A 24309-nucleotide genomic window follows, 5' to 3' on the forward strand; every position below is an offset into this window, starting at 1 on the left:
TGCAGCATTGGAGCTGGAATTGGAATTGGAATTGTTTGGGGGAATTAGGTGTTTTAGTTCTATCTGTGACAGCGAAAGCAAAGAGGAGAAGGGGGGAAATCTTCCATAAAAGGCATCTAAATTTGTGATATTTGCATTTAAAATCCATGGTCACCATGCCACTACAAATATGTCAAATTAGAAAAATGTCACTACTATTCGTGATATCGGGTATATGCCACAGCAATCTTTTAAAATTAGAACCATGCTACTCCATCGCGATTTATGTCGTCCATGTCACATTTTCTGACATCGGGGCCTTCATCTCCTTGTCGTCTTCGTCTGCAAGCAGCAAGCCTACGGCGGAGGCTGGCCAGCGAGCTCCGGGAAGGCTAGATGGTGGTCGTGGATGGCGACGACTCCACTCGGCGGTCGTGGACGGTCGAAGAGGGAGCCAATGGAGATGAGCGCAAGGAGATCCTCGACAGCCAAATCAATGCTGGAGAAGGAGGGCACAGTGATAGATGGGGGAGGGGCGAGACGGGAGGAGAGCTCCTCAGTGAGGGCAGCGGCGAGCAGGACGCACATCCGCTCGAGCTCATCGATGAGCGTGATGATGATAGGCTGGGATCTCTGCCCAGATCTGGTGAGGGAGAAGCCACCACCGAGCTACCGAGGTCCCGCCATCGCTCATCCGTCCTACCACTCGCTCGTCGCTTGTTAGTGCGGGAAGAGGCGGTGAGGGTGGTGGTTACTCGTGGAGCGCCAATGGGCTGGAGCATGGGGGCACGGTAGTGGCAGCGGGCGATGACGAGGAGCTGCTGTCCAGGCGCGACGACGACGAGGACCATGTCGTCAAGGTCGATGACCTCCGCTTATTTCTTCCGTGCCAGGGAGGAGGCCGAGCTGCACGCCGCCGCTAGAGGCCGCGGACGCAGAGCTCTCCTCGTTCTCTCCCGTGTGTCGGTGCTGCTGCTACTGGCCAGCGTTGACACCGGAGTTGAAGAAGCCGATGAGGTTGACAAAGCACACACCACAGACGAAGAGAATGTGGATCTAACGAGGATGACAGAAAAGTGTACGACGATGGCATGGTTACAATTTTACCAAATTTCAATGGCACCAAACCGATATCGTAAATAGTAATGATATTTTTTCTAATTTGACATATTTGTAGTGGTATGGATCCAACTAACCCAAAGAAGAACATGGTGATTTTGTGCTCCGAGGAATGTCTGTCATCCTCTTCGGAGAAGAAATTAGAGTTGGCGAGGACATCAAGCTTACTGGAGATGACGAAGAATGCTTACAAAGTAATGGTTTTAACTTGCGCAGTGTCCCAAGGAATTTAGGCCATGTTTGATTCAGCCCTTGGATTATTATAATATAGATTATTAGGTGATAGTTTATTATAATAGATTATTACAATCCACTCTAAACGTGCTTTTTTTTAGATTATTGGGTGGCTAATAGCTAACAAACAACTAATAATCTAAAGAAACAAACAGCTAATAGCTTATTCTATCTCAACTTATTATAATCCACCTTATAGTAATCTGGCTCAATAATCTAGATTATAATAATTTTAAGCTGAAATAAACAGGGCCAAGTATGTAGGTTAAACTTTATAATTACTCTTTCCATTTTATATTATAAGTAGTTTCGACTCTTTTTCCTAGTCAAGCTATCAAGTTTATAAAAAAAGTTATTAACATCTACAACACCAAATTAGTTTTATTGAAATTAACATTTAATATATTTTGATAGTATGTTTATTTTAGGTTAAAAATGTCGGTAGCGCTATTCCACGCGCTACAGCGCGGAATAATAATTCGAGCGCCGCACAACGCCTTCTCCTTCTGGTTTTTTCGTTTTTTACCACCCCATCTTTCCTCCGCATCCCACCTTTTCTCGGTTTGGTTTTTTTCGTTTTTTACCACCCCACCTTCCGTGTTTCTTTTTTCTCTTTTCCATCTTATCTATGCTTCATAAATGGGCCCGGTAAAATATTAACCATCCAGATTTTTCTCTTATTCATTCCTTCTCTATAGTTTTTCTGTTTTCGCGTTTTAGTAAAATATTTACTGTAGTTAGTATCTCCGCACGTCTCAAAAGTAACAAATATACTACGTGGAGTTTTTCATTTACTCCTAGCCTCCCACATCTGCTCATTCTAAAGTAACAAATTTACTCGCATGAATGCCTCCACATCGTATGACGCTATATTTAGATGGTCGTAAAAGAATTACTACCAGCTTACAATGCTAGTTATTCTTTTACCAATATTATTTAGATTTCGTGGTCTGTGAGTAAAACAATTACTATCTTCCTCTCGATATAATCCATGATGTCATAGCCACCATGTAGTAATATGTTTAGTAATGTGTTCAATACACAATATAAGAGTAAAAACTGAGATTTTGTGGCTTGCGAGTAAAACAATTACCACCTTCCTCTCGATATAGCCATGATCTTGTAGCCACCTGTTGATGTAAAAACACAAGGCCTGGGAGATCTGCTTAACTCCAGCGCAAGTCCAAAAGCTTGCCTTTAGGTGTATGAGTGTGCCAGTTGATTTGATCCTGCAATCAACAAGAAATAAAGACAAAGGAACTACGATTAAATCCATAAACGATAGCCGATCGGCTAGTTGCCGATGACGTATCATTTATCTTTGAGCCGATGTCATATGTAGATCGATCGGCAGTCATGAATAAGTAAGAAAGAACTAAATCTACTCGATCGGCTGTAGATATTAACAATATATAATCCTTATGTCGATATATATTTAAACCAAGTGATTGGAATAGATCAGTCGCCATGCCGAGACAGTATAAATCACTTAGATCGAAATATATACTAACAACAAGACTATATATGTTCATAGCATAGCCGATCAAGTAGATCTAGCATGTATCGGCAAATACTCCGATACCACTCTATATTAAGATATTAGAGCAAACAGAATATACCAAACGAAAGCCTAATATACTTAAATGAAACAAGATCTTAACATAAAGGGCAGATTTAACATGTCAATCAAGCACATAAGATAAATGTAGTCAAATCAGGTAAGATCGGCTAAAACCCCGATGCTACCCTAATCGGCAACCAAAGGCAGGCTATAGATTGAGATTTTAATCACGACTCATAAGATCAAACTCAACTGATACAGCTATAAGTATGAAAAGAAGGACAATATCTAGACAATCAAGCCGTTGATTGTTTCATACGGTGGTGGATATCCTATATAATCTAAGCCAACGTTGGTATTTAACCTGATCAGCTGCCTTCTAGCGATAGATGTTAGCCGACTGGAGGTTAGATAATAATATTGCCAAAGATTATATAGAATATATGCTAACTCGATGAATTACATAAACAAGATTAGAGTATCATAAAGATGGAAGCACTAATCCCAAGAACGCAACTACGCAAGCCGCCATAACAAGTTTTACCTCTAGTTGAAGATCGAAACCAATGCAGCTCAACCCGAAAGCAAGAACTTGTCGAAACAAAACGAAAGTAAAAGGGTGGCGATGCGCCGAGATTGTATTGAACGTGTGTTAGATTGATTACATGGGGCTCGGGGTCTATTTATACCCGAGATTACAAAATATGTCCATGTCGGACACGACTCTTATCTCTAACAAACTCTAAGATACCATAAGTCTTTGCGGCAGACTTTTGCCCAAACATATCTCTAAGGAAATTACATGAAATATTCTAATTAATAGATAGAATTGCCTTCTCAGGACTCTATCCATGCATGGCAATCCTCATGAAGCACATTAACTCAACCCGACAACGTATGCCGTGTCATATTGTCGGATTCAGCTCGATCGGCTAACCTTGTCCAACTCGGACTCTGCCAATCCTGGTCACAGCCGATCTGGACTTTAGCCGATCCTTGCTCTGTTTCCGAAACGATTTCCATCTCGAATTCTACTCCGTTCCTATCTTCATCTCTGATACTCAGATTACCAAATTTGGTTGTTAACACCACCGTGTAGTAATATGTTTACTGATGTGTTCAATATATATTATAAGAGTAAAAACTGGTACTAAGAGTATTGCTGATCTATATCACAAAATAGTCGTATGAATGAAAAAGTTACAGGCTCAATCACACACAAGCGATAAAATTACTCACATGTGAATCAAACTAGAAAAGAAAAAAAATGATTCAGCCAAAAATCCATTATGGAATCGTGGAAGGATGTAGCGGTGTGGTATAGAGATGAGCTCGACGTTGCGCAATAGCAGCCATCCATCATCTAGCAAGCACAAAAAAAAATGCAAAAACATTCTCGTTCATGTCAATACAAATGACGAGCAAAAGAAAAATAGCAAACAATCTCCATCACCGGTGGACTCCACCCTATCCTCTGCGGCCAGCCACATGGAGCACGATGTGCAAATGTAGAACCTGTGCAGCCCATCAATTGAGATCAGGTAATATTGGAGATTGCATGTTAATTTGATTTGCAAAAAAAATTAGGGCTTCATGTGTGAAGTTGAAGGAGAGAATGCAGATGCAAATCAGAGTGTCATTTCCTTACTTGCTTGTTCTATCAATATCGCCGATGTGGAGCAGCTGCTGGTTATTGCTATTGGCCCAGGTGAACACCTCCTTGCTGGTTAAGGTGTTACTTAGCGTCCGGCAGCGAGGCCCGATGTAGTGCCTTCGCCTCAACCGCCGTTGGCCACCGCTCGCTGGCCACCGCCATCAACCACCACGGTGTCGTCGTCCTCCTCCATGGTGTATCGCCGATCTGTGGGCTAGGATGGTGGATCGATTCAGGTCCGAAAAAAAAAAGGAAAAAACAGAGTGGGGGCGAGAGTGGTTGGTTGGGTATGGGAAAAATAGAATATATACCGCTAGCAGAGAAGTTGTTTTTATCGAAGTAAATCATTTACTCCGATAATGGTGGGTGCACGATGCGGGACGTGGGGTGGGATCGGAAGCAGGGGAGTTGTTTTTATTATCGAAGTAAATCGTTTACTCGAATAAAGGTGCGTGGTTGAGGCATGTGATAGGAGTAAATCGTTTACTCCGACAACGGTAGGAGTAGGATGACGGGACGTGGGGTGGGGTGGGCCTGGGCTGATGCATGTTTGGTGCTTGGAATATTAGGAGCGCGCTGCTAATAGTAGTTCTATAAAAATGTTGCTATATTTTTTCTATAAACTTAAAAATTATTGATTAGGAAAAAATCAAAACGGCTTATAATATGAAACTGAGGGAATAAATGATAATTCGTTGTTGTTTTTGAGTTTTCAAACTAAATTAAAGTGTTTTAGGATATAGAAGAGAAAGGCGTTCAATCCTAAATATAAAATGCTTCGATGCATATTTGGTCGATCTACTCGTATTTAATATCACACCATACAAAACTTAGTTTAAGAGATGCGGGTAACAAATTCTTTACCACACCAGACGTCATAGCTAAAGTGTGATAATTAAAGTAATAGAGGTGCATGGCATGTTTGTCTGAGGAATTAAAGATTTTGGCGTACCAGAACTGTATCGATGAAGCAAAATCTTCCAAAAATTTGTGATAAAGCTCAACAAACTGTGTGGTAGTTAACCAAACACTCCTGATACCATTGCCACTGATATGTGATTGCCACTAACATGTGATCAGTTCAAAGGTTTGTCGAGCCTACATGTCAATGATAAATGTCACTTGACTTTGATTTTGAAGATAGAGAATCCTAATTCATGAGCACGATGATGGCGTTCGCGTGCCGGGCGCCTGCACAAGAAGCATCTATCGTTTTCTCTATAGAACATCAGTCGCTGTTAAAATTTAAATTTTAAAACATGATTTTTAAAGTTTTTATCAAATTTTATTTTTCAGCATTGACATTTAAAGTCGCTAAGAATATATATATATATATATATATATATATATATATATATATATATATAAATTTTAGCCACAAATTACTTTCTTTCTAATATGCCGTATGACGTATTATCTGCATTTGACCAAAATTACTTTCTTTCTAATATGCCGTATGACGTATTATCTGCATTTGACCAAAGGATGGGGGCCACATCGTGTGCACATGAGACCTCCCCCACGAGGAGTGTCATACAATATCACTTGTGCTGGATTTCACGTTTTGTTTTACCATGCACTAAGCACATCAGATTTACGGACCCTCGCAGAAAATCGAAACACGTATTATTACATGATTAATTAAGTATTATGAAAAAAGTTTAAAAATAGATTTATCTCCGTTTTAATAGATAACGCCATTGATTTTGAACACACGTTTGATCATTCATTTTATTAAAAAAATTTACATAATTATAGTATATTTTATTGTGATTTGTTTTATCACTAAATATTATTTATATCTTATATTTTTGCACAAAGTTTTTGAATAAGACAATGGTCAAAAGCATGTCAAAAAGTCAATGGCGTTATCTATTAAAAAATGGAGGGAGTATCTTTTTTTAGCAATTTTCATATAGAAAATTTTTAAAATTTCATACTGTTTAGAGCAGGTACAATAGCAGGCAATTAACCAGCTATAAACATATTTTAATAAGATAAAAGATGAGAGAGAAGAGCAGCGGGCTACAGATCTGTAGCCAGCTACAGCACGGACTCCAAGACGCGGTGTGTGTATGACAAGTCGGACCATATATTAATAGTATAGTAAGCAACTATTGTATAAATTGGCTATTAGATTGGCTATAGATGAATTGAAGTTTGTAGTGGGCTATACTATTGAACTTACTCTTAGTAGTTTGTAAAGTATGTGTGTGAAAACGAAGAAGGAAAGTAGGTAATATAGTCTTAAGAACACCGCCTAACAAACATAGGGATATAGGAATGCAGGTTACAGCAAGGAGATTATCAACACCTCCCTTCCCTCTCTTACGGTGGACAATTAACATATTGCTACTTTCTCTCTTCACAAACTCTCTCCCACGTCAATGAAAATTGACGTGGATAGATTTTACTTACGGCTGGCACACACCCGCCGTACATGTCCTATAGTTTCGTTAAGGATCCAACTGCAAAACATCGTTTCCAGGAGGGGCTAACTGCAAGTGTTCGCTAGCAGCAAACATGCAAATCGCAGTTGCTGAGAGGAAAAACAGTACTGGTGGTTAGTGTTATCTTGTTGCAGGACGGTTCAGGATATTATGGTCGTGGGACCAGGAAGACTTAATATGAGCTCAGGAAACAGTCGCCACCTCTGTATTATGGGCATCAATTGATGCACCGAATAGGGCAGGCACACTTGCCTGTAGCCCTGTACTGACTAAGATTCCGCTGATAATTGTGTGCGTTTGCTAGAGAATCTTTTCTTCGAGTTACTGTTTTTGTTTGGTGGGAGTAACATTAGATAGATTTAGTGCACTACTATTTTTTTTTACGGTTCTCTACTAAAGTTTATTAATTAATACTGTTTTTATAAAAGAAGTATAACTTAGAGCATCTACACTATAAGAATGCATACTAATATATACTCCCTCTATCTCAAAATACTAGAAGAAAAGTTTAAACATAAATACAAAATATTTGCAGCGGGTATTTTTAAACATATAGCAAAAAAATTTGAGTTTATAGGGTAGTAAATCGACTTGGCAACAAATTACGCAGCTTAAATCATGTGCACCATTTAGGTCTACTATTAGACAAGGTTAAAAATAACGGTTCTTAAAACAACCAGTTACCCAAAAATGGTTAAACAGTTGTTAGTGCCGTTTACCGAATGAATGTTCAAATTTAAAATTATGAATGAAAGGATTGGTTGGATTCCATAGGAAACCTGGATTTAATTTAAATGGAATGGGGTGGCGACAGTCGTGGAGGTGAGGAGAATCGAGGACCACGGTGGCGGGCGGTCAAGGTGGCAAGCTCCCAACGGCGCGGATCGAGCCAGGGCGTGACCGACGAGCTCCTGGCGGGGCACAAATTGGGATGTGTGAGCTCTAGCTCCTCTTCGCCGTTATTGTCTTCCTCTTCCCCCTCTCCCCCCCCCCCCCCCCACCCCGCCAGATGCGATGCCACCGGTGGCCTCATCCCGTACCAACCTCTCTACTCTCAAGCTCAGGACGCACGGGGCTTTAAGTGGAGCAATGTTTAAAATAGCCGGCTATAGCCACCGCTATAGCGGGATATAGCGTTTGAGCAGGGTTGGAGCTAGGATAGTTAGCTTTTGACGCTAAACGATGTTTTCCGCTAATAGCGGCAATTAGCCGGCTAAATCCGCTAAATTACACTTCATTTAGCGCCATTCAGTTTGCAATTTGTGCTTGGGCCAAAATTCAGAGCAGGCCCTGGGCCTTCTCCAAGTCTCGCTGGTGGCCCAAAGGGGAGGTATAAGAGCAAGCTAGCAAGTAGCAAGGCAGCAACCCTAGCCATTCCTCAATCCTCTTGACCTCTCCTCTCCCCCAAAAGAGCGGCGGCGACGGCGGCGGCGGCAGCGCCATGAGCCTGTGATATACGTCGACCTGCGACACGATTCTTTGGTGGCTGGGCTGCGGAGTTAGAGTCTCGGAGGCAGCGACGGCCTCGACCTGTAGACTCGCGACTTGGGGCTGCTGAGGAAGAAGTTTCTTTCGAGTTTTGAGTTTTGACGCCATGCCCCAGCCGGAGCAACAAGCAAGTCAGACATGCAAGTTTAATTTTCTTCTTTTCTTCTTCTAAACTTAGTATTGTTCCTTTTGCTCATTTCAAATGTCAGGCAATGAGGATAGACAGAGGATTAGATAGATGGAAGATTAGAACTTGGACCATGTTAGCTCATGATTTTTTCCTGATTCCATGTTTATATGCATAATTCTTGACTGATTTCTGTCAGGCAATTACAAAACCGCTAAATGGGATTAGCGGCGCTATAGCCCGCTATAGCCTTTCTTAGCCTCTACAGATACCAGCCACTAAAAGCCATAGCCAGCTATTTTGAACATTGAAGTGGAGTTGGCCAATGGAGCTCGAAGCGGTGCGGATTTGGGTGGCATAGGCCGACAGAGCTCGGGGCTTCCAACCGCCGCCTCTTGTTCACACCGCCTCCCTACTCTTCAGTGTGCCGCCATCCACCGTCCCCCTCCTCGTCGCCAAGGTGCTGGGGCAGATCAGGATGCCGTCTCCGCCGCTCATCCTCTAAAGAGTTGCCGCCTACCTCCCTCAGGCACGACACGAAGGAGCTCGATGGTGATAGCGACGGGAAGCTCCGTGTGGCATCATTCTTCTTCGCGTTCAGTCCTTTTTGGTTGTCGCCGCCACTCAAAGCTCTGTGCTGGGGAACAGGGGCACCGCGTAGTAGCCTCATGGGCCTGACAAAGGAGGAGACCCTAGGAGGGTGGGTGACTGACTGATAGGGCCCATGTGTCAGGTTCGATGTTGATGGCTGGTGGCTGGCAGTGGCGGCGACGATTCCTGGCCAAGAGCGCACAATTCCCAGCCAGCGAGGGCATTGCCCATGTGTCGCACTACGATTCCATGCAGCATGCAGCTTTTCGAGAGACGGCGAAGCGTTGCGGCCTACGGCGAGAAACTGCGAAGACGGGATGGGGGTCAACCGTGAAATTGGGAGCGTTTGAATCAGGTGGCGGCACACAGTGTTGTGGAAGACGGAATACGGATGTCGGACGGGGAGAGTATCGTCAAACGATTAATCGGAATACGGATGATTAGTCGGAATATGACGGAAATTTAACGTTTTGCAAATATAAGTACATAGTTAATAATAGTTTGTCCTTTTAGAGGTAATTAAATCCATATGAACACATTCTAGTTTCCTAGTATATATATTTAAATAGAACAACCATAACATGACATTAACTTAACATACACGTACTAAAGTTAATAATGCAAAAAATATCATAATGCATATTTATGCATTAACTAGTGGTAGGTTCAGTTCATAATGCCTGCCATTGCTGCTATAACAAATTATATATAATAATACCATGATAATTTGCATTACACGTTATTGAAATCTTATACAGTATTAGTGCATTTGAAAAATATTTGGTCTTCAAAGAGATTAATATAGTAGTACATGCATGCTGTACAGGAGTACGAGAGAAGACAACTAACAGGATAGGCTATTGTGCGTGGGCTGGGCCCAGTGAATTTGATCATGCCCGATTATATACTGCCAATACGGCCTATTAGTCGGAAAAACGCTGGATTAATCGGTAATAACAGGAATTATGCGTTTTTGGACGACTAATGAGGACCGTTTTGCCAAAATGTGACGGACTGCTTACCGTCACCGTTTTAACGGGCGTCATAGCGGCCGTATCAACCGTTTTCCACAACACTGGTGGCACATGCTGTTCCACTAATTAAGCTGAGTTTTTTTTTCACTTTCCCAACTCAAGTTTTTTTTTTCACTTTCCCAACTCAGCTCTCTTATTTTTTGCGTGCATGCCTTTAAAACTACTAAACGATGTGTTTTTTTTTAAAAAAAGTTCTATACAAATGTTTTAAAAAATCATATTAATTCATTTTTCAAGTTATTTTAGCTAATACTCAATTAATTATACATTAATAAGCCACAATATTTTCGTGCTGCCTTAGTGGACCCAGATATATTGTCAATGGCAGATGCGGCGGTGTTGGCAGAATAGACACCATGCACCACTACTGTTGTTTTAAATAGTATATATAGCTATTCTTAAAGCATGTCCAGATCCGTAGAGAAAATAGGAACGGAGGATGAAACAACATTTAACTTTTAAATCCTGGTGATATATCGGAGTCCTATACATTTGCTACACTATTTCATCCCATAGACTGCCCCACTTCAGACAACTAAATGATCGGATCAATGTATCTATCGATCAGTAGAGCGTTGATTTGGACAACTGTACCTTTTATGGGATAATTGAATAGTTGGGACCTTATTTGCTACAATTGAATTTAGACGTATATTTCAATGTGTTAATTAAACAGTTGGGACCTTTGCTACTATTAAGTTTAGACCTACATTTCATAAATTTCGTGTATTTAACAAAGCAGTTCGACATTGCCTTCAGGTCGAACGAACGTGGCAAAAATCTCCATCAAGACAGCGACAATTGTCTTGTAGACGAATTTACAGAATTGCGGCAAATGCCTTTGTTTTTTAAATGAAAATCCCAATCAACTTTAGCAGCATGTAGATCAGACGTTAATCCTTATTGGGCCAGAGATAGTTGGGCACTTTTTTTTTAAGAACCCATGCATTTATTCAATATATAGAAGATTACATATATATATATATATATAAACTAGACATACATGAGTGATGGATTTGGATCAGGTGCGGTCACAATAGTGACTGCAACTTAAACAATAGCCGTACGCATCGTTGGATACAAGCTGGACAGCCTAGATCGCGCATTGTACCGTCGACAACACTGTAGCAATAAATACTGTAGCACAGAGTACTATTCACATGGCTACTGTAGCTTTGATCTAACCCGCAAAAAATAGACGGCCAAAGTTGCGTGCAGTTGTTAACTTGCAATCACTAGTGTGACTACACCTGATCCGAATTCATGAGGGATGATAACATCTCTAGAAGAAATAGTGATTAATTTGCCCACAATAGGACAAGACAGACATACATCACAATTTGCAGAAAGACCTCTAGAAGATAAACAAGTTACATAGAGATCCTGAAAATAAGCAAAGAAGGACTCTAAAAGAAAATTAAAAAGCAATCAAGTCCTTACTTTGCTTCTTCTTCCGATCCGATGACCAAAACAATAAAGTCGATAGTGGCGATGGCGAGAACGAGGTTGACCGCAAAAGATAGTATCGAGACACAAATCCAACAGGGGTCTCTTATAAGTAGAGGTTGAAACAGATTCAATAAATAGGAGAAAAATCAGTCTAGCCTTGAAAACACACCATTGAAGACAAAGAAGGACATCAAATCGGTAGGAATAAACTTGCCGGAGTTGGTCTGAAAGGCCGGTGCTATCTTGCCGTTGTGGAGGAAGAAGACCTTCCACCAAAGGACATATCGGCTGCACCTGTGGACCAGAACTTCTCAGCCATGCAAGACAGCAAGCAGGATGAAGACATCGTCATCTCCCTTGAGCTGTGCATGAAAGGGAAAGAAGAAATCTTAACATGAGATAAACTCGATCTATAATGGGATAGACCTAACTGCAGGATGAACCCGACCACCCACTGGACTCCCCTCCCCTTGTCGATGACCAGTGGCCACCGAAGACAGAGGGGGAAGGGAGGCGAACAGAGGAAAGCTAAAGACACACTTTTTTTTTTGCCGTCGCATAGACTCTCAGCCTCCACCGACATAGAGAGAAAAAGTGACCTCTCCTATGGTTGGGCACTTGGGTTGGACATATTGTCCAAAAGGACAAGCATGCCCTCATTCTACACCTATATGTATACTAGCATTGTGGTCCCTTTTCGGGTTTCTTTGCATCGCATAAATTTTACAGCATATTTTTGTTTGAATTAATATTGTGCTCTTATCCTCATTTCACGTAAAATGTTTGCACTCGGTGTTACAATCCATTGGCATCCATCTTTATCACTAGTGCTTCTCTATATGGCTAGACAGGTGGGATCGACTAAATCATGTGTTACTACAATGAGAATTATCTTGATATAGTAGTAGATACTGACACGTGGATCTGGACCCACGAGCTGGGACTTGGGCCGTGCCGGGCTAGCACGGCCTGGCCCATCGTGCTTCGTGCTAGAACGGGCCGTGCCGGCCCGGCACGGCCTACTAATCGTGCCGGGCCGTGCTAGGCCGAGGTGGAGAAGAAAGGGCCCAAGCACGGCCCAAAGCACGGCGGGCGCTGTTCGGGCCGTGCCGGCCCAAGCACGACCCACTTGTTACCTTGCCGCCGCCGCCGCCTAGTTGCTTCGCAGCGCGCCGGTGCCCGCCGCCGCCTGTTGCTCCGCACTGCGCCGACGTCGATCGGCCACGCATGCACGCACACTGAACGGCAACGGCACGCACGCACACTGAAGTCTGACCACGCGGCCACGCGCCCACGCCCATCTGCATGGTACAACAATAGTCAACATGCGACCATGCAGGCATGCACATCTGCATGGCACTGTTCCCTTGATAGTTGAGAAGGAGTAATTCCATTCAGATAACGCGTTCAGATATCGTCACAGGAGTTACGTTCCATTCAAAACAAAACAGAAATCACCATCTGGGCTCCCCGGCATGCACGCACGCACTCGACGCTCGAGGCACCTGCCTCCTGATCTCCTCGCACAGTCGCGCTCGCGGTACGGGCCGACTCCTGCGCTCCTCATGCTGGGCCGACCTTCAGGCCTTCGGGCCATTTTCGTACTGGGCTGGCCCAGGCACGGCCCAGTGGCCGTGCCGTGCCGTGCCGCCCAGCGTGCCTCAACTTACGGCCCAGGCACAGCCCAACTACGGGCCGTGCCGGCCCAGTCCATTGCCATGCCGTGCTGGGCCGTGCTTTCCTCGTGCTGGGCCATCGTGCCTTGGGCCGACCCGACAAAGCACGGCCCAAGTCCCAGCTATGCCCGCGTGTTAGCCACTGTTACTGCATCGGCATTACGCCGAAGGATCATCCCTGTTGTGGCTGCTGCCGACTGCCTTTCTTGCTGCTGCGCTGTATGAACTGTTGTTTCTGATCGGCTGCATGATCCAAGGCCCGGGCCTGCCGACTGCCTGCTTACTACTGTATTTTTTTTCGTTCTAATTTTTTTAATATTCACAGAAATATTATACCAGCGAAAATATTTACAGAAATAGATCATGCCGCCCAAGTGGAGAGCAGCAAGGTGACGTGGCACACGGCGCCGTGTACGCATTTTGCGCTGAGGTAGGTGAAATGCAATTTTCACCGCATGCAAAATTCACATGCCCGCTCAGAAGCCTCCAGCGCCTGCTCACACACGTCACCCTGCGCCCTCGTCCTCGGGGAGGGTTACAGAGTCTATTTCTGTAAATATTTTCGCTGGTACAATATTTCTGTAATATTAAAAAAAAATAAAAATGAAAAAAATTCCTTACTACTACTGGTGCTGCCACTGCTTGCACTACGGCTGCTTTACGCTGGCCGAAGGCCAAAGCATCCCAAGCCAGCCCAACAATTCTTGTCTTATCTCTTTTCCTTTTCTTTTTCAAATCCTATATATCTATAAAATTCATCCCCACAAAGTATAGTTACTGCTAATTCTCTCTTCTCTCATAAAACCACATCACCTCAATTATTTTTAACCTTTAAATGATTCACTAAGGATGTAAATTGCATCTCTTTCCTCCAAAAGGCACACCATACAGCCCGATCATTTATAACATTTGGATAATTGATAAAGGTAAAAAAATATTTAAACACATGAAAAAATCGTAACGTAGGTAAGAAAGAAAATTTTAGAACTCATATCTACTATACTATACATAATTCTCCCGCAGCAACGCGCGGGGTACCCATATAATATTATGGGGGTATTACAAACACCGCACTTAAAGATTCAAAGTTCCCATCAAACCCATCTATACCTATTAGGAATTTAATTAAACCTCAACGTATATAACGAAATGTAGGAATGAGGCAAGAGTTGGAATAAGTCAATTTGGCAGTAGGGCATAATATAAGTCTCTTTTTGATCATATTGATAGATGTTGATGACACTATTTTAATTAAAAATCTGTATTTTGTAAAATATTTCTCTTAGTATTGTATCAAAACTTTATTCTCTAAAATATTATTGTTGATGATGAGATGATTGGTAGCTGACGATGATGATGATTATATCAGGATATTAATATGATGGATAGGGAGAGCTCAGGGGAAGTGATGATTATTAGGGCTCTCTCTGAATAGAGTGTATGCATATAAGAATTAATCACCTCTTATTAGTATTAGAGAACCAAATAAACCCTATCAATTATGGATCCGTCTCAAGTTATCAACTTTATTACACTCTACATGGGTATGGAGTAATAGGATGGGAGATGATACAAATCCCATCCGCAAATAGTTAGGATGGGAGATGATATAAACCCCACCAAGTGATGATACATACTTTCTCAATGCACATGGTGGTGTGGAGTATAGTAAATGGAAACGAGAGAACAAGTCTTGTACTCTGAGAAGTCTAACAATTGAATGGAATGTGAAGGCCTAAAAATAAGAGTACTATCCATAAAGTGGTATAAGCCTGCACAGTGCTCAATAAAATTGTGAGTCACGCCTGTCTCTTGAATTGAAAGCTACACAGAGTTGTTACTAATTCTAGTCAATGTTATGAGTGTAATTTAGTTTTTAAATCTTTTTTATAATCCTTTTACAAAATAGACTTAGAGTTTTGATGAATGATGAAGGCGATGATGTTATAATAGGTATAGTATATAATATAAATTGATAAACTATTATTCGTGCATTGATATTTTGCTATTAATGATTTTCTAAGTATGAAAGTGCCCACCTTTACTATATAACTCCTTTATAAGTTTTGTTCTTTGCAGTTATAAGACAGAGTATAGATGTTCATAAGACTCCTGGAGGCAAATTAAAGATAACTCTAACTATTTCTCTTGTAGTCTTGTGATCTCCAATGGCCAGGTGTTATTTGACAAAACATAGTTTGTTAAATAATAATCCATGGTCTTGCACTTTTATCATTAGTGGTAAAAGTGTGGAAACTTTATAAATGATATCAGAGATGACTTTGTGGTTATACGTATATACGTATCTTGTATGCGGGCATACAATGTTGGATGAACCCGATGAAGTGGTCATGGTATGACGTATGTGCATCGAAAAATGTACGTATGTGTGACACCAATAGGCGTTCCTGTACGTTTGGAAAGCCCAGATATAGACGGGTACGCCTAATGGGCAATCGATCGCCATGGGGATGGGGTAGCGATCAGATTCGCTCCCCACCCCTCTCCCTCCCTTCCTCCACCTGGTTTCCTTTTTTGGCACCGCATTACTTTCCTATTTTAGTAAATTTATACACCTAAAGTTTATACACCTCAAGTTTACACATCTAAAGTTTAGAGACTAAAAGTTTATAAGTCAAAAGTTTATATATCTGATTCAAATTTGAATTTGAATTCAAATATTTTTTTTATATATAGCATTTCTATACATCTAAAGTTTATATATCCGATTCAAATTTGAATTTGAATTATATCTGATTCAAATTTGAATTTGAATTTAAATATTTTTCATATATAGTATTTCTATACATCTAAAGTTATACACCTAATGTTTATAGAACTAAAGTTTATATACCCGATTCAAATTTGAATTTGAATTATATCCGATTCAAATTTAAATTTGAATTCAAATATTTTCTATATATAGTATTTCTATACATCTAAAGTTTATACACCTAAAGTTTATAGACCAAAAGTTTATAAGTTAAAAGTTTACATACCCGATTCAAATTTAAATTTGAATTTGAATTCAAATTTTTTATATATAGTATTTCTATACATAAAATTTTCTAACTTTTTGTTTTTGTAAAAGAATTTGTGGAGATGTATAAACTTGAGGTGTACAAACTTTAGGTGTATAAATTTACTAAAATAAGAAAGTAATGCAGTGCCAAAAAAGGAAATCAGAAATCTGATCACCCCTAGCGATCGATCGCTAGGTAGCATTCTCAGATATAGACGACGGGGATGTTAAATCTTTGAGTATGGGTATCTGTATCGCTCCACAATATTTGAAAAGAACAAAAATGAAAAAAGAGTTAAGAGAAGAGTTGTTGAGCTGGTTGGGATGCTTTGGCCTTGGGCCAGCGTAAGGCAGCAGTAGTGCAAGCAGTGACACTAGTGCAGCGGCAGGCCCGGGCCTTGGGCCATCCAGCCGATCAGCAGCAATTCAGCAGCAATCATGCAGGCAGTCGGCAGCAGGAACAACGTAACTGATGTTATAGTCCCACCTCACCAGCCAACTAGAGAAGCACTAGTTTGTAAGGATGGATGCCTGATGGCTTGTAACACCAGGCTCAAACTTTTTAGTGAAGCGAGAGCGGAATTGCAGTGTGTTGTAGTTATGCCTACTTAGTAGGGTGGGTTTGTTTGGGTTAAGTGTAGATCATTTGGATCACATTGGTTGGTTTTGAATGGGCTAAGATTTCATTTTGGAGTGGAGCGGTCTGGCCTATGAAGAATTACGGTTTGGGCTGAAGTGGATGCAGGTTGACAAAGAAGGCCAATCCATGGATTGTGGTTGTGCCCATGGATTAGCCCCCAAATCTGTATGTGCCCTGCGAGCATACTTGTCGTTAGGAACATAAACGGACGGATAATGCTCATATCATATTCGCTTTCATATGCCGGATATGGAAACAAATATAGATAGCTCGAATACGGAAACAAATATGAATTATCTCAAATACGAATAAGAATCGAATATGATCGGACATGAATACGGAAACAAAATTTTCTCAGAACACAAAAACTAACTCAACTTGTAATAGAAACAAATATCTATATATAATTAGCTCATTTTATATAAAATATAGTATAATTTATAAATATTTTTAAAAATTTAAATAATATTAATAGTGTGGACTAGTGTTAAGAGATGAACTACTATTAAAATCTAAAAAATGTATATTGAAGGTCATAGAGTTATAATGAAATTAGGTACTCCTATGTCTTATGGCTTCTATAGATATCCAAATAGTACTGTTTATCAAATATCCGAATTATTATCCATATCCGATGGAAACTTCGATATCATACTCGTACTCGTATCCGAGAGAAAATATACATATTTGTATCCATATCCGACCTATTCGAGAATTATCCGATCCGAAAGGTATCCGATGAACACGAATACGAAAGATATATGTATTATTATCCGTATTTTTTTTCTTTTTCTCCGGATCGGACGGAAACTATCTACTCCATTTTCATCCCTACTTGTTGTCGAGGCTTTGAGGACACCCAATTCCCATTCGCTGCCAGCGACTGCCTACTCATATTCGTTGTCATCCTGCCCCGTATTCGAGCGCATTGGTTGCACTAATAAATCAAAGCAAAAGCCAAAATTTGAATTTTCAAACTTAACTGTGAAGTTGATTTTAAGATATTTTCATCGTAGTTTCTTTTTCATTATTGGTTTTGAAGTTGCTACGAACTCATATATTAAAGTTGGGACTATCTAAAATTCTGGTGACAGATTTTTTAGAAAAAATCTTTCAAATATAATTACAGTGTAAGTTATATGTAATTACAGCGTAATTTCTATGTAATTACAGTTTAAGTAATTTTTATTTTAATTCAAGTTTGGATAACTGCTCACTTGGTTGAGGCGTGATGCGTGCGACCAGTTCGTCCTAGGATCGAATCCCCGTTCTTGCAGTTTGCTGTGTTTTTGTTCTTGCAGTTTGCTGTGTTTTTTATCTTTGGCAACCAGCACGAATCTAAACACGAAACCAATGGATCTCTGGTAACCAGCACGAATCTAAACACGAAATCAATGGATCAGAAATCGAAAGATATCCATAGAAAAAATCTGTCGACTGATTTGTAGCCTTTCCGATAAAAGTTTTACCTACAAATTTAATTTTATTTCATAATAACAGTCCTAACCCATAGTGTCTATAAGCAGTGTCTATGGTGCCATGTCAATAAGACATCACAATAAAAACTACACTCCACAACCCATGATTTCTTAAAGTGGGCCATTAATAAATACATCATCTCTTTTCTCTACCAATCATATTTATTTTTCATCTATTATGAAGACACTATTATCTCCCAATGCAAAACTTGATAGTGTCTAGTACATAGGTTCTCGTGTTGAAGCTGTGTCTTGTATGAGACCCAGTTTTTTTCTCTCTTTACTCTCTCTCTTAATTAATATAGTGCCACATAAGTTAAAAGTCTTACATGACAATATAGTTAATGCCATAGACACCATTCTAGATGGAGGGTTGGGACTATCCTTAAAGAAAGTGAGTCCCCCTCCCCCTCCCCCCATTTCCTGCCGTGGCGCTTCTTCTTTTGTTTCCGACCTCTACGCTCCCCACACAAATCTTGGCCTCGGTTCCATCTCGTACATTGCCGCCACCATCTTTTCCCCTCCTGGCCTCCTCATCTTATTCCTCACCACACCCTCTCGCTTCTCCCTCCTTCCTTTCATCACAAAGAAGGGCTAACCATCAACATTGCTAGATCTTCGTCGCCAAGAACGGCTCACCCTATCATTCCACATATGGATATCCTCCATTAGCAGCCTTTTGGTGGTGGCAGAGGCTCGAGGTGTGGGACCAACGTTGATCGACAGAAGCGGAGCTCAGGGCGATGCAGTCGGCGGTGACGGGCAGATGCGAAACTTGGGGCTCATGGTGGTGGATCTAGTTGCAGCGAAGGGAGAGGGGGCAGATCCCATCATCAGCACTGTAGGCCTCCAGCTTCACGGTCACCACCCCCGCAACGAGGCCTCCGAGCTCAAGGTCATGCGTGGCTGCCGCAGTGCTCTCCAGCTTGCAGCCTTGCAGGGCTCCCTCCACACCGCGACTGCCGGTCATCATCTCAATCTTATGGATGGCTACAAGCCCACAATGCCGAGGACCTGGACTGCTGGATGAGGACGGGTTCATGGCTTGTTTTAGTATGCAAGTGAGTTCTACGGGTTAGCCTACGTAGTCTACCACTAAAAATAGTTACTCATAAATACGAGTATCCGTATAAAAAAAATATTTAAATCTGAGAGAGCTGATTACACAACCTAATCAATTGACCTACACTCATTTCAATGTTTTTTTAACGTAATTAACTTCAAGCATACCGCTTAGTATGCTTAATCACTTTTGAAATAAAACAATAAATAAATGATTGATCGAAGGTTTTAGAATATAATTTGAAAGTTCCAATTTTATAGTTGAAAATTTTAAACGGAAAGGTTTAAAATTGGAGTTGAAAGTTTTGAAAATTGAGTAAGGTTTTAAAATTTTAAGTTGAAAGTTCCAAATTTGTTTCTTTTAAAAAATGATTTCAAAGCATTAGATTTAAAATTTCAGTTTTGTGATAAAGATTTTATTTTGCAGCCAGGGTAAAAAGATTATTAATGATAATTAAAGTTAGTTTTGTCTTTAAAAAAATCCTGGAGTGTGAAATTTGGCAGATGCAGTTACCGCTCTGCTCCAAAATATAAAAAGGTAAATTAGATTGGACATAGTATAATGCCATGTATCTAGAAAAGTAAATTGCGTTGACTGTATATCTTGGCTAGTTGAGTGAGCCTATGGTGCAACTAATGGACTTGAATTGGTTTGGTTATTGGTTTAGGCCTTGAACTAGTGTGGCACATGGAGCCCTCGTCGCCGCCGCGATGTAGTTGCACGGTTTCCCTCGTTGTCGTCGCCACCGCTACCACCGCCACTGCGTCGTCACCCACTACTAGAAAAAGTATTTTTCCAGACGGCAAAAAGTGATTTTTGCAGGCGGAGAGTTGGACCGCCTGTAGGTCAACGACTGTGAAAATCATCCATTTTCGCAGTCGGGGTAACAGCTCGCTTGCGAAAATACATTCAAAAAACAAAAAAAAAAATCACGGGCGGCGGTCGCCGCCGCCGCCCTCCTCCGGCATCGCCGCGCCGGGCAAGAGGGGAGGGGAGGGGAGCCGCGCCGGGCGTCGTTGTCGCCGCCGCCCCGCGCCGTCGTCGTCGTCGCTGCCGCCCCGCGCCGTAGTTGCCGCCACCGGCCTCTCCACTCCCTCCTCCGGCCAGATCTGGGAGGGAGGGGTGAAGGGAGCCACCGCCACGGCCCCAGTGCGCGCGTCGTCGTCGCCGCGGCCCCGCGCCGTCGCCGCCGCCGCCGCCGGCCTCCTCCCTCCCTCCTCTGGCCAAATCTGGGAGCGAGGGGGGAGGGGAGCCGCCACCGCGGCCCCCGCGCGCGCGTCGTCGTAGCCACCGCCGCCCCGCGCCGTAGCTGCCGCCGCCGCCCCGCGCCGTAGTTGCCGCCGCCGGCCTCTCCACTCCCTCCTCCAGCCAGATCTGGGAGGGAGGGGTGAGGGGAGCCGCCGCCACGGCCCCAACGCGCGCGTCGTCATCGCCGCGGCCCCGCGCCGTCGTCGCCACCGCCGTCCCGCGCTGTACCCGCCGCCGCCGGCCTCCCTCCTTCCTCCTCCGGCCAGATCTGGGAGCGAGGGGGAGGGGAGCCACCACAGCGGCCCCCCCGCGCGCGTCGTCGTCGCCGCCGCTGCCCCGCACCGTAGCCGCCGTCGCCGGCCTCCCCCTCTCTCCTCCGGCCAGATCTAGGAGTGAGGGGGGAGGGGAGCCGCCGCCGCCGCTCGCGCCGTCGTCTCCGCCGCGGCCCCGCGCCACCGGACGCCGCGCGCCGCCCCGCGCTGTAGCCGCCGTGGGAGAGGCCAGCCGAGGGGAGGGGAGGTGAGAGGGAGGGGTGCGTTTTGAGACTTAGAAAAAATCTAAGTCTATCCAAAGTCTATTTGTAGTCAAGTCTATTTTCGCAGGCGGATCTCTTAAGCGGCGCCTGCGAAAGGACCGCCTGCAAAAATAGATTTTCGCAGGCAGACCGGCACATTCACCCCGATTTATATTTTTGTAGGTGGTCATTTGGCTCTAAGGGTTATGTCCGCTTGCGAAAATGAGACCCGTACGTCGGGAAAAATGCTTTTTCTAGTAGTGACTGCCATCAACGCAACCACCTCTCGATCAGGATCACATCAAGAAAGATGAAATTAGATATGTGTACGTCAAGAAATCATATTAGGGGGTTTTCTATAAAATGAGATTTACTCTATCTAGATATTCTATGAATCAGGATAAGCGCAGTGTCTAGATTCGTGGTAGCAGTAGCTTGCACGGCGAGGATGGCATGCATCGCTTGTTGGCGGCGCGGCGCGGCGCTGGCGCGTAAAGTTCGCGCGCTTCTCTGAAATTCTGTTTCGCCGGGCTGAGAAATTCTCCCCTGAATCCCGAGCTGATTCTGTTTTGCGCGTAGATAGATAAATTCGAGTTTATCCTGTGATGATTTTCTCGTATCGATCTCTCCAACCCACCCGCCCGCCGCACTATCTCCAGCTCTTCCATGGCGATGGCTTGTCGGTGGTTGGTGGTGGTTAGCTAACACGCGGCATCTTCTCCTCCGTCCATTCGTCCGTGTCAGCGTGTGTGCGCGTGCGTGTGTGTTGCCGGTGATGGCGACGGCGGCGGCGGCGGGAGAGGGAGGGAGTGGGCGGCGGTACTGGCGGTGGAGCAAGGCGGACTTCTTCCCGGAGCCGTCGTTCGCGAGCTGGCGGTCCTACGGCGGCGCGCTCGCGGCCACCGTGCCGCGGCTGGTTGACCGCGTGGGGAGCCGCTCGTCGGAGGCGGCGGAGGCCGGCACGCTGCGCGCCGTGAGCGAGAACCCGCTGCGGCGGTGCCTGTCGTGGCTGGACCTCGCGTTCCTCGGGTTCGGCTCCGTCGTCGGCTCCGGGGTGTTCGTGCTCACCGGCCAGGAGGCGCGCTTCGACGCCGGCCCGGCGATCCCGCTCGCGTACGCCGCGGCGGGGTTCTCCGCGCTGCTGTCGTCCTTCTGCTACGCCGAGCTCGCCACGGAGATCCCCTCCGCGGGGGGCTCGTTCTCGTACCTCCGCGTCGAGCTCGGCGACATCGCGGCGTTCCTCGCCGCCGGGAACATACTGCTGGAGGCCGTCGTCGGGGCGGCCGGGCTCGGGAGGTCGTGGACGTCGTACCTCGCCGCGCTCCTCGGCCGCGACACCGACTCGCTCCGCATCCACGTCCCGGCGCTCGCCGAGGGGTTCAATCTGCTCGACCCCATCGCCGTCGTGGTGCTCGTCAGCACCTCCGCGGTGGCCATGTCCGGGGCGCGCCTCACGTCCACGCTCAACTCGCTGGCGTCGGTGGTCGGCATCGCCATCATCGCGTTCGTGCTGGCCGCGGGGTTCTCCCACTTCGACGCCGGCAACCTCGCGCCGTCCTTCTTCCCCTTCGGCGCCGCGGGCGTGTTCCGCGCGGCGGGGGTGGTGTACTGGTCGTACACCGGGTTCGACATGGTGGCCACCATGGCGGAGGAGACCAAGAACCCCGGCCGCGACGTGCCCCTGGGGCTCATCTCGTCCATGTCCTCCATCACCGTCGTGTACTGCCTCATGTCGCTGGCGCTGGTCGGGATGCAGCGGTACACCGAGATCGACGCCAACGCCGCCTACTCGGTGGCGTTCGCCGCGGCCGGGATGAGGTGGGCGCGCTACGTGGTGGCGCTCGGCGCGCTCAAGGGGATGACGAGCGGCCTCCTCGTCGGCGCGCTGGGGCAGGCGAGGTACACGACGCAGATCGCGCGGACGCACATGATCCCGCCGTACTTCGCGCTCGTCCACCCGACGACCGGCACGCCCATCTACGCCACCGTCGCCGTCACGCTCGGCGCCGCCTGCGTCGCGCTCTTCTCCAGCCTCGACGTGCTCGCCTCCGTCTCCTCCATCAGCACGCTCTTCATCTTCGCGCTCGTCGCCGTGGCGCTCCTCGTCCGCCGCTACCACGTCGCGGGGGCGACGACGCCGGGGCAGCTGCGCACCTTCCTCGCGTTCCTCGCGCTCGTCGTGCTCTCCTCCATCGGCGTCTCGGCCTACTACAACTCCCGGTACGCGCGGCGGTGGCCAGGGTACGCGGCGTTCGGCTGCGGGTGGGCGGCGGGGGCGGCGGGGCTGGCGGCGTGTGCGGAGAAGCAGCGGGCGCCGCGGGTGTACGGCGCGCCGCTGGTGCCGTGGCTGCCGGCCATGTCCATCGCCACCAACCTCTTCCTGATGGGGTCGCTGGGCACCGCGGCGTACGCCCGCTTCGGCATCTGCACGGCCGCCATGCTCGTCTACTACGTGCTCTTCGGCGTGCACGCCACCTACGACGTCGCGCACGCGGACGACGCGGCCGCCGACAACCTCGAGCACGGCAAGATCGCGGCGGCGCCCGCGCCCACGACGCCGGCGTGACACAAGGTGAACGTGTTGATTATAGTTGATGGTTAGTCAAGGAGATGGTCATATTAGTCATTAATTAGTACGTTCTTTGAATTATCAGGATACATTTCACATTTATTAAGTGGCCGATCTAGATTTTTTTTTTCAGAGCATTAGCAAGCACAATTAGAGGTGTCGAAAATTGAAACCATTAAAATGGTGTGATCCGCCTTATCCACCCATGCATTTAGTTGGAACTCTATGAGCAGAGGTTTTTCTTTTTCCAATTACATTTAGAAATGAAATGTTTTGTATAAATTACCGTGAAATTTGTTCTGAAATCTGTATTAATATTGGCCGAAAGTCTGGATATTATAATGGTAGCTTTAGTTAATTGTGTCCTGGTCTTTTTTTTTTTAGCCGCCATTCTCTGAGCTGCGGTTGTTCAA

The 24309-nt window shown here is 44.9% G+C and overlaps 1 protein-coding gene across 1 annotated transcript; it reads left to right on the plus strand.

The window, feature by feature from the left end:
- The first annotated feature begins 21714 nt into the window (after positions 1-21714).
- On the plus strand, positions 21715-24223 carry LOC127777962 (cationic amino acid transporter 8, vacuolar-like). The gene has a single exon (XM_052304582.1). It carries the CDS (start codon positions 22103-22105, stop codon positions 23891-23893), a length of 1791 nt encoding a protein of 596 aa, XP_052160542.1. The 5' UTR covers positions 21715-22102; the 3' UTR covers positions 23894-24223.
- Positions 24224-24309: the final 86 nt, after the last annotated feature.

Source organism: Oryza glaberrima, chromosome 6 (assembly GCF_000147395.1).
Source record: "Oryza glaberrima chromosome 6, OglaRS2, whole genome shotgun sequence".
In the NCBI taxonomy this organism is placed as follows: domain Eukaryota; kingdom Viridiplantae; phylum Streptophyta; class Magnoliopsida; order Poales; family Poaceae; genus Oryza; species Oryza glaberrima.

Coding starts and splice junctions, on each gene's coding strand:
- LOC127777962 (XM_052304582.1), top strand. CDS start 22,103: ATGGCGACGGCGGCGGCGGCGGGAGAGGGAGGGAGTGGGCGGCGGTAC.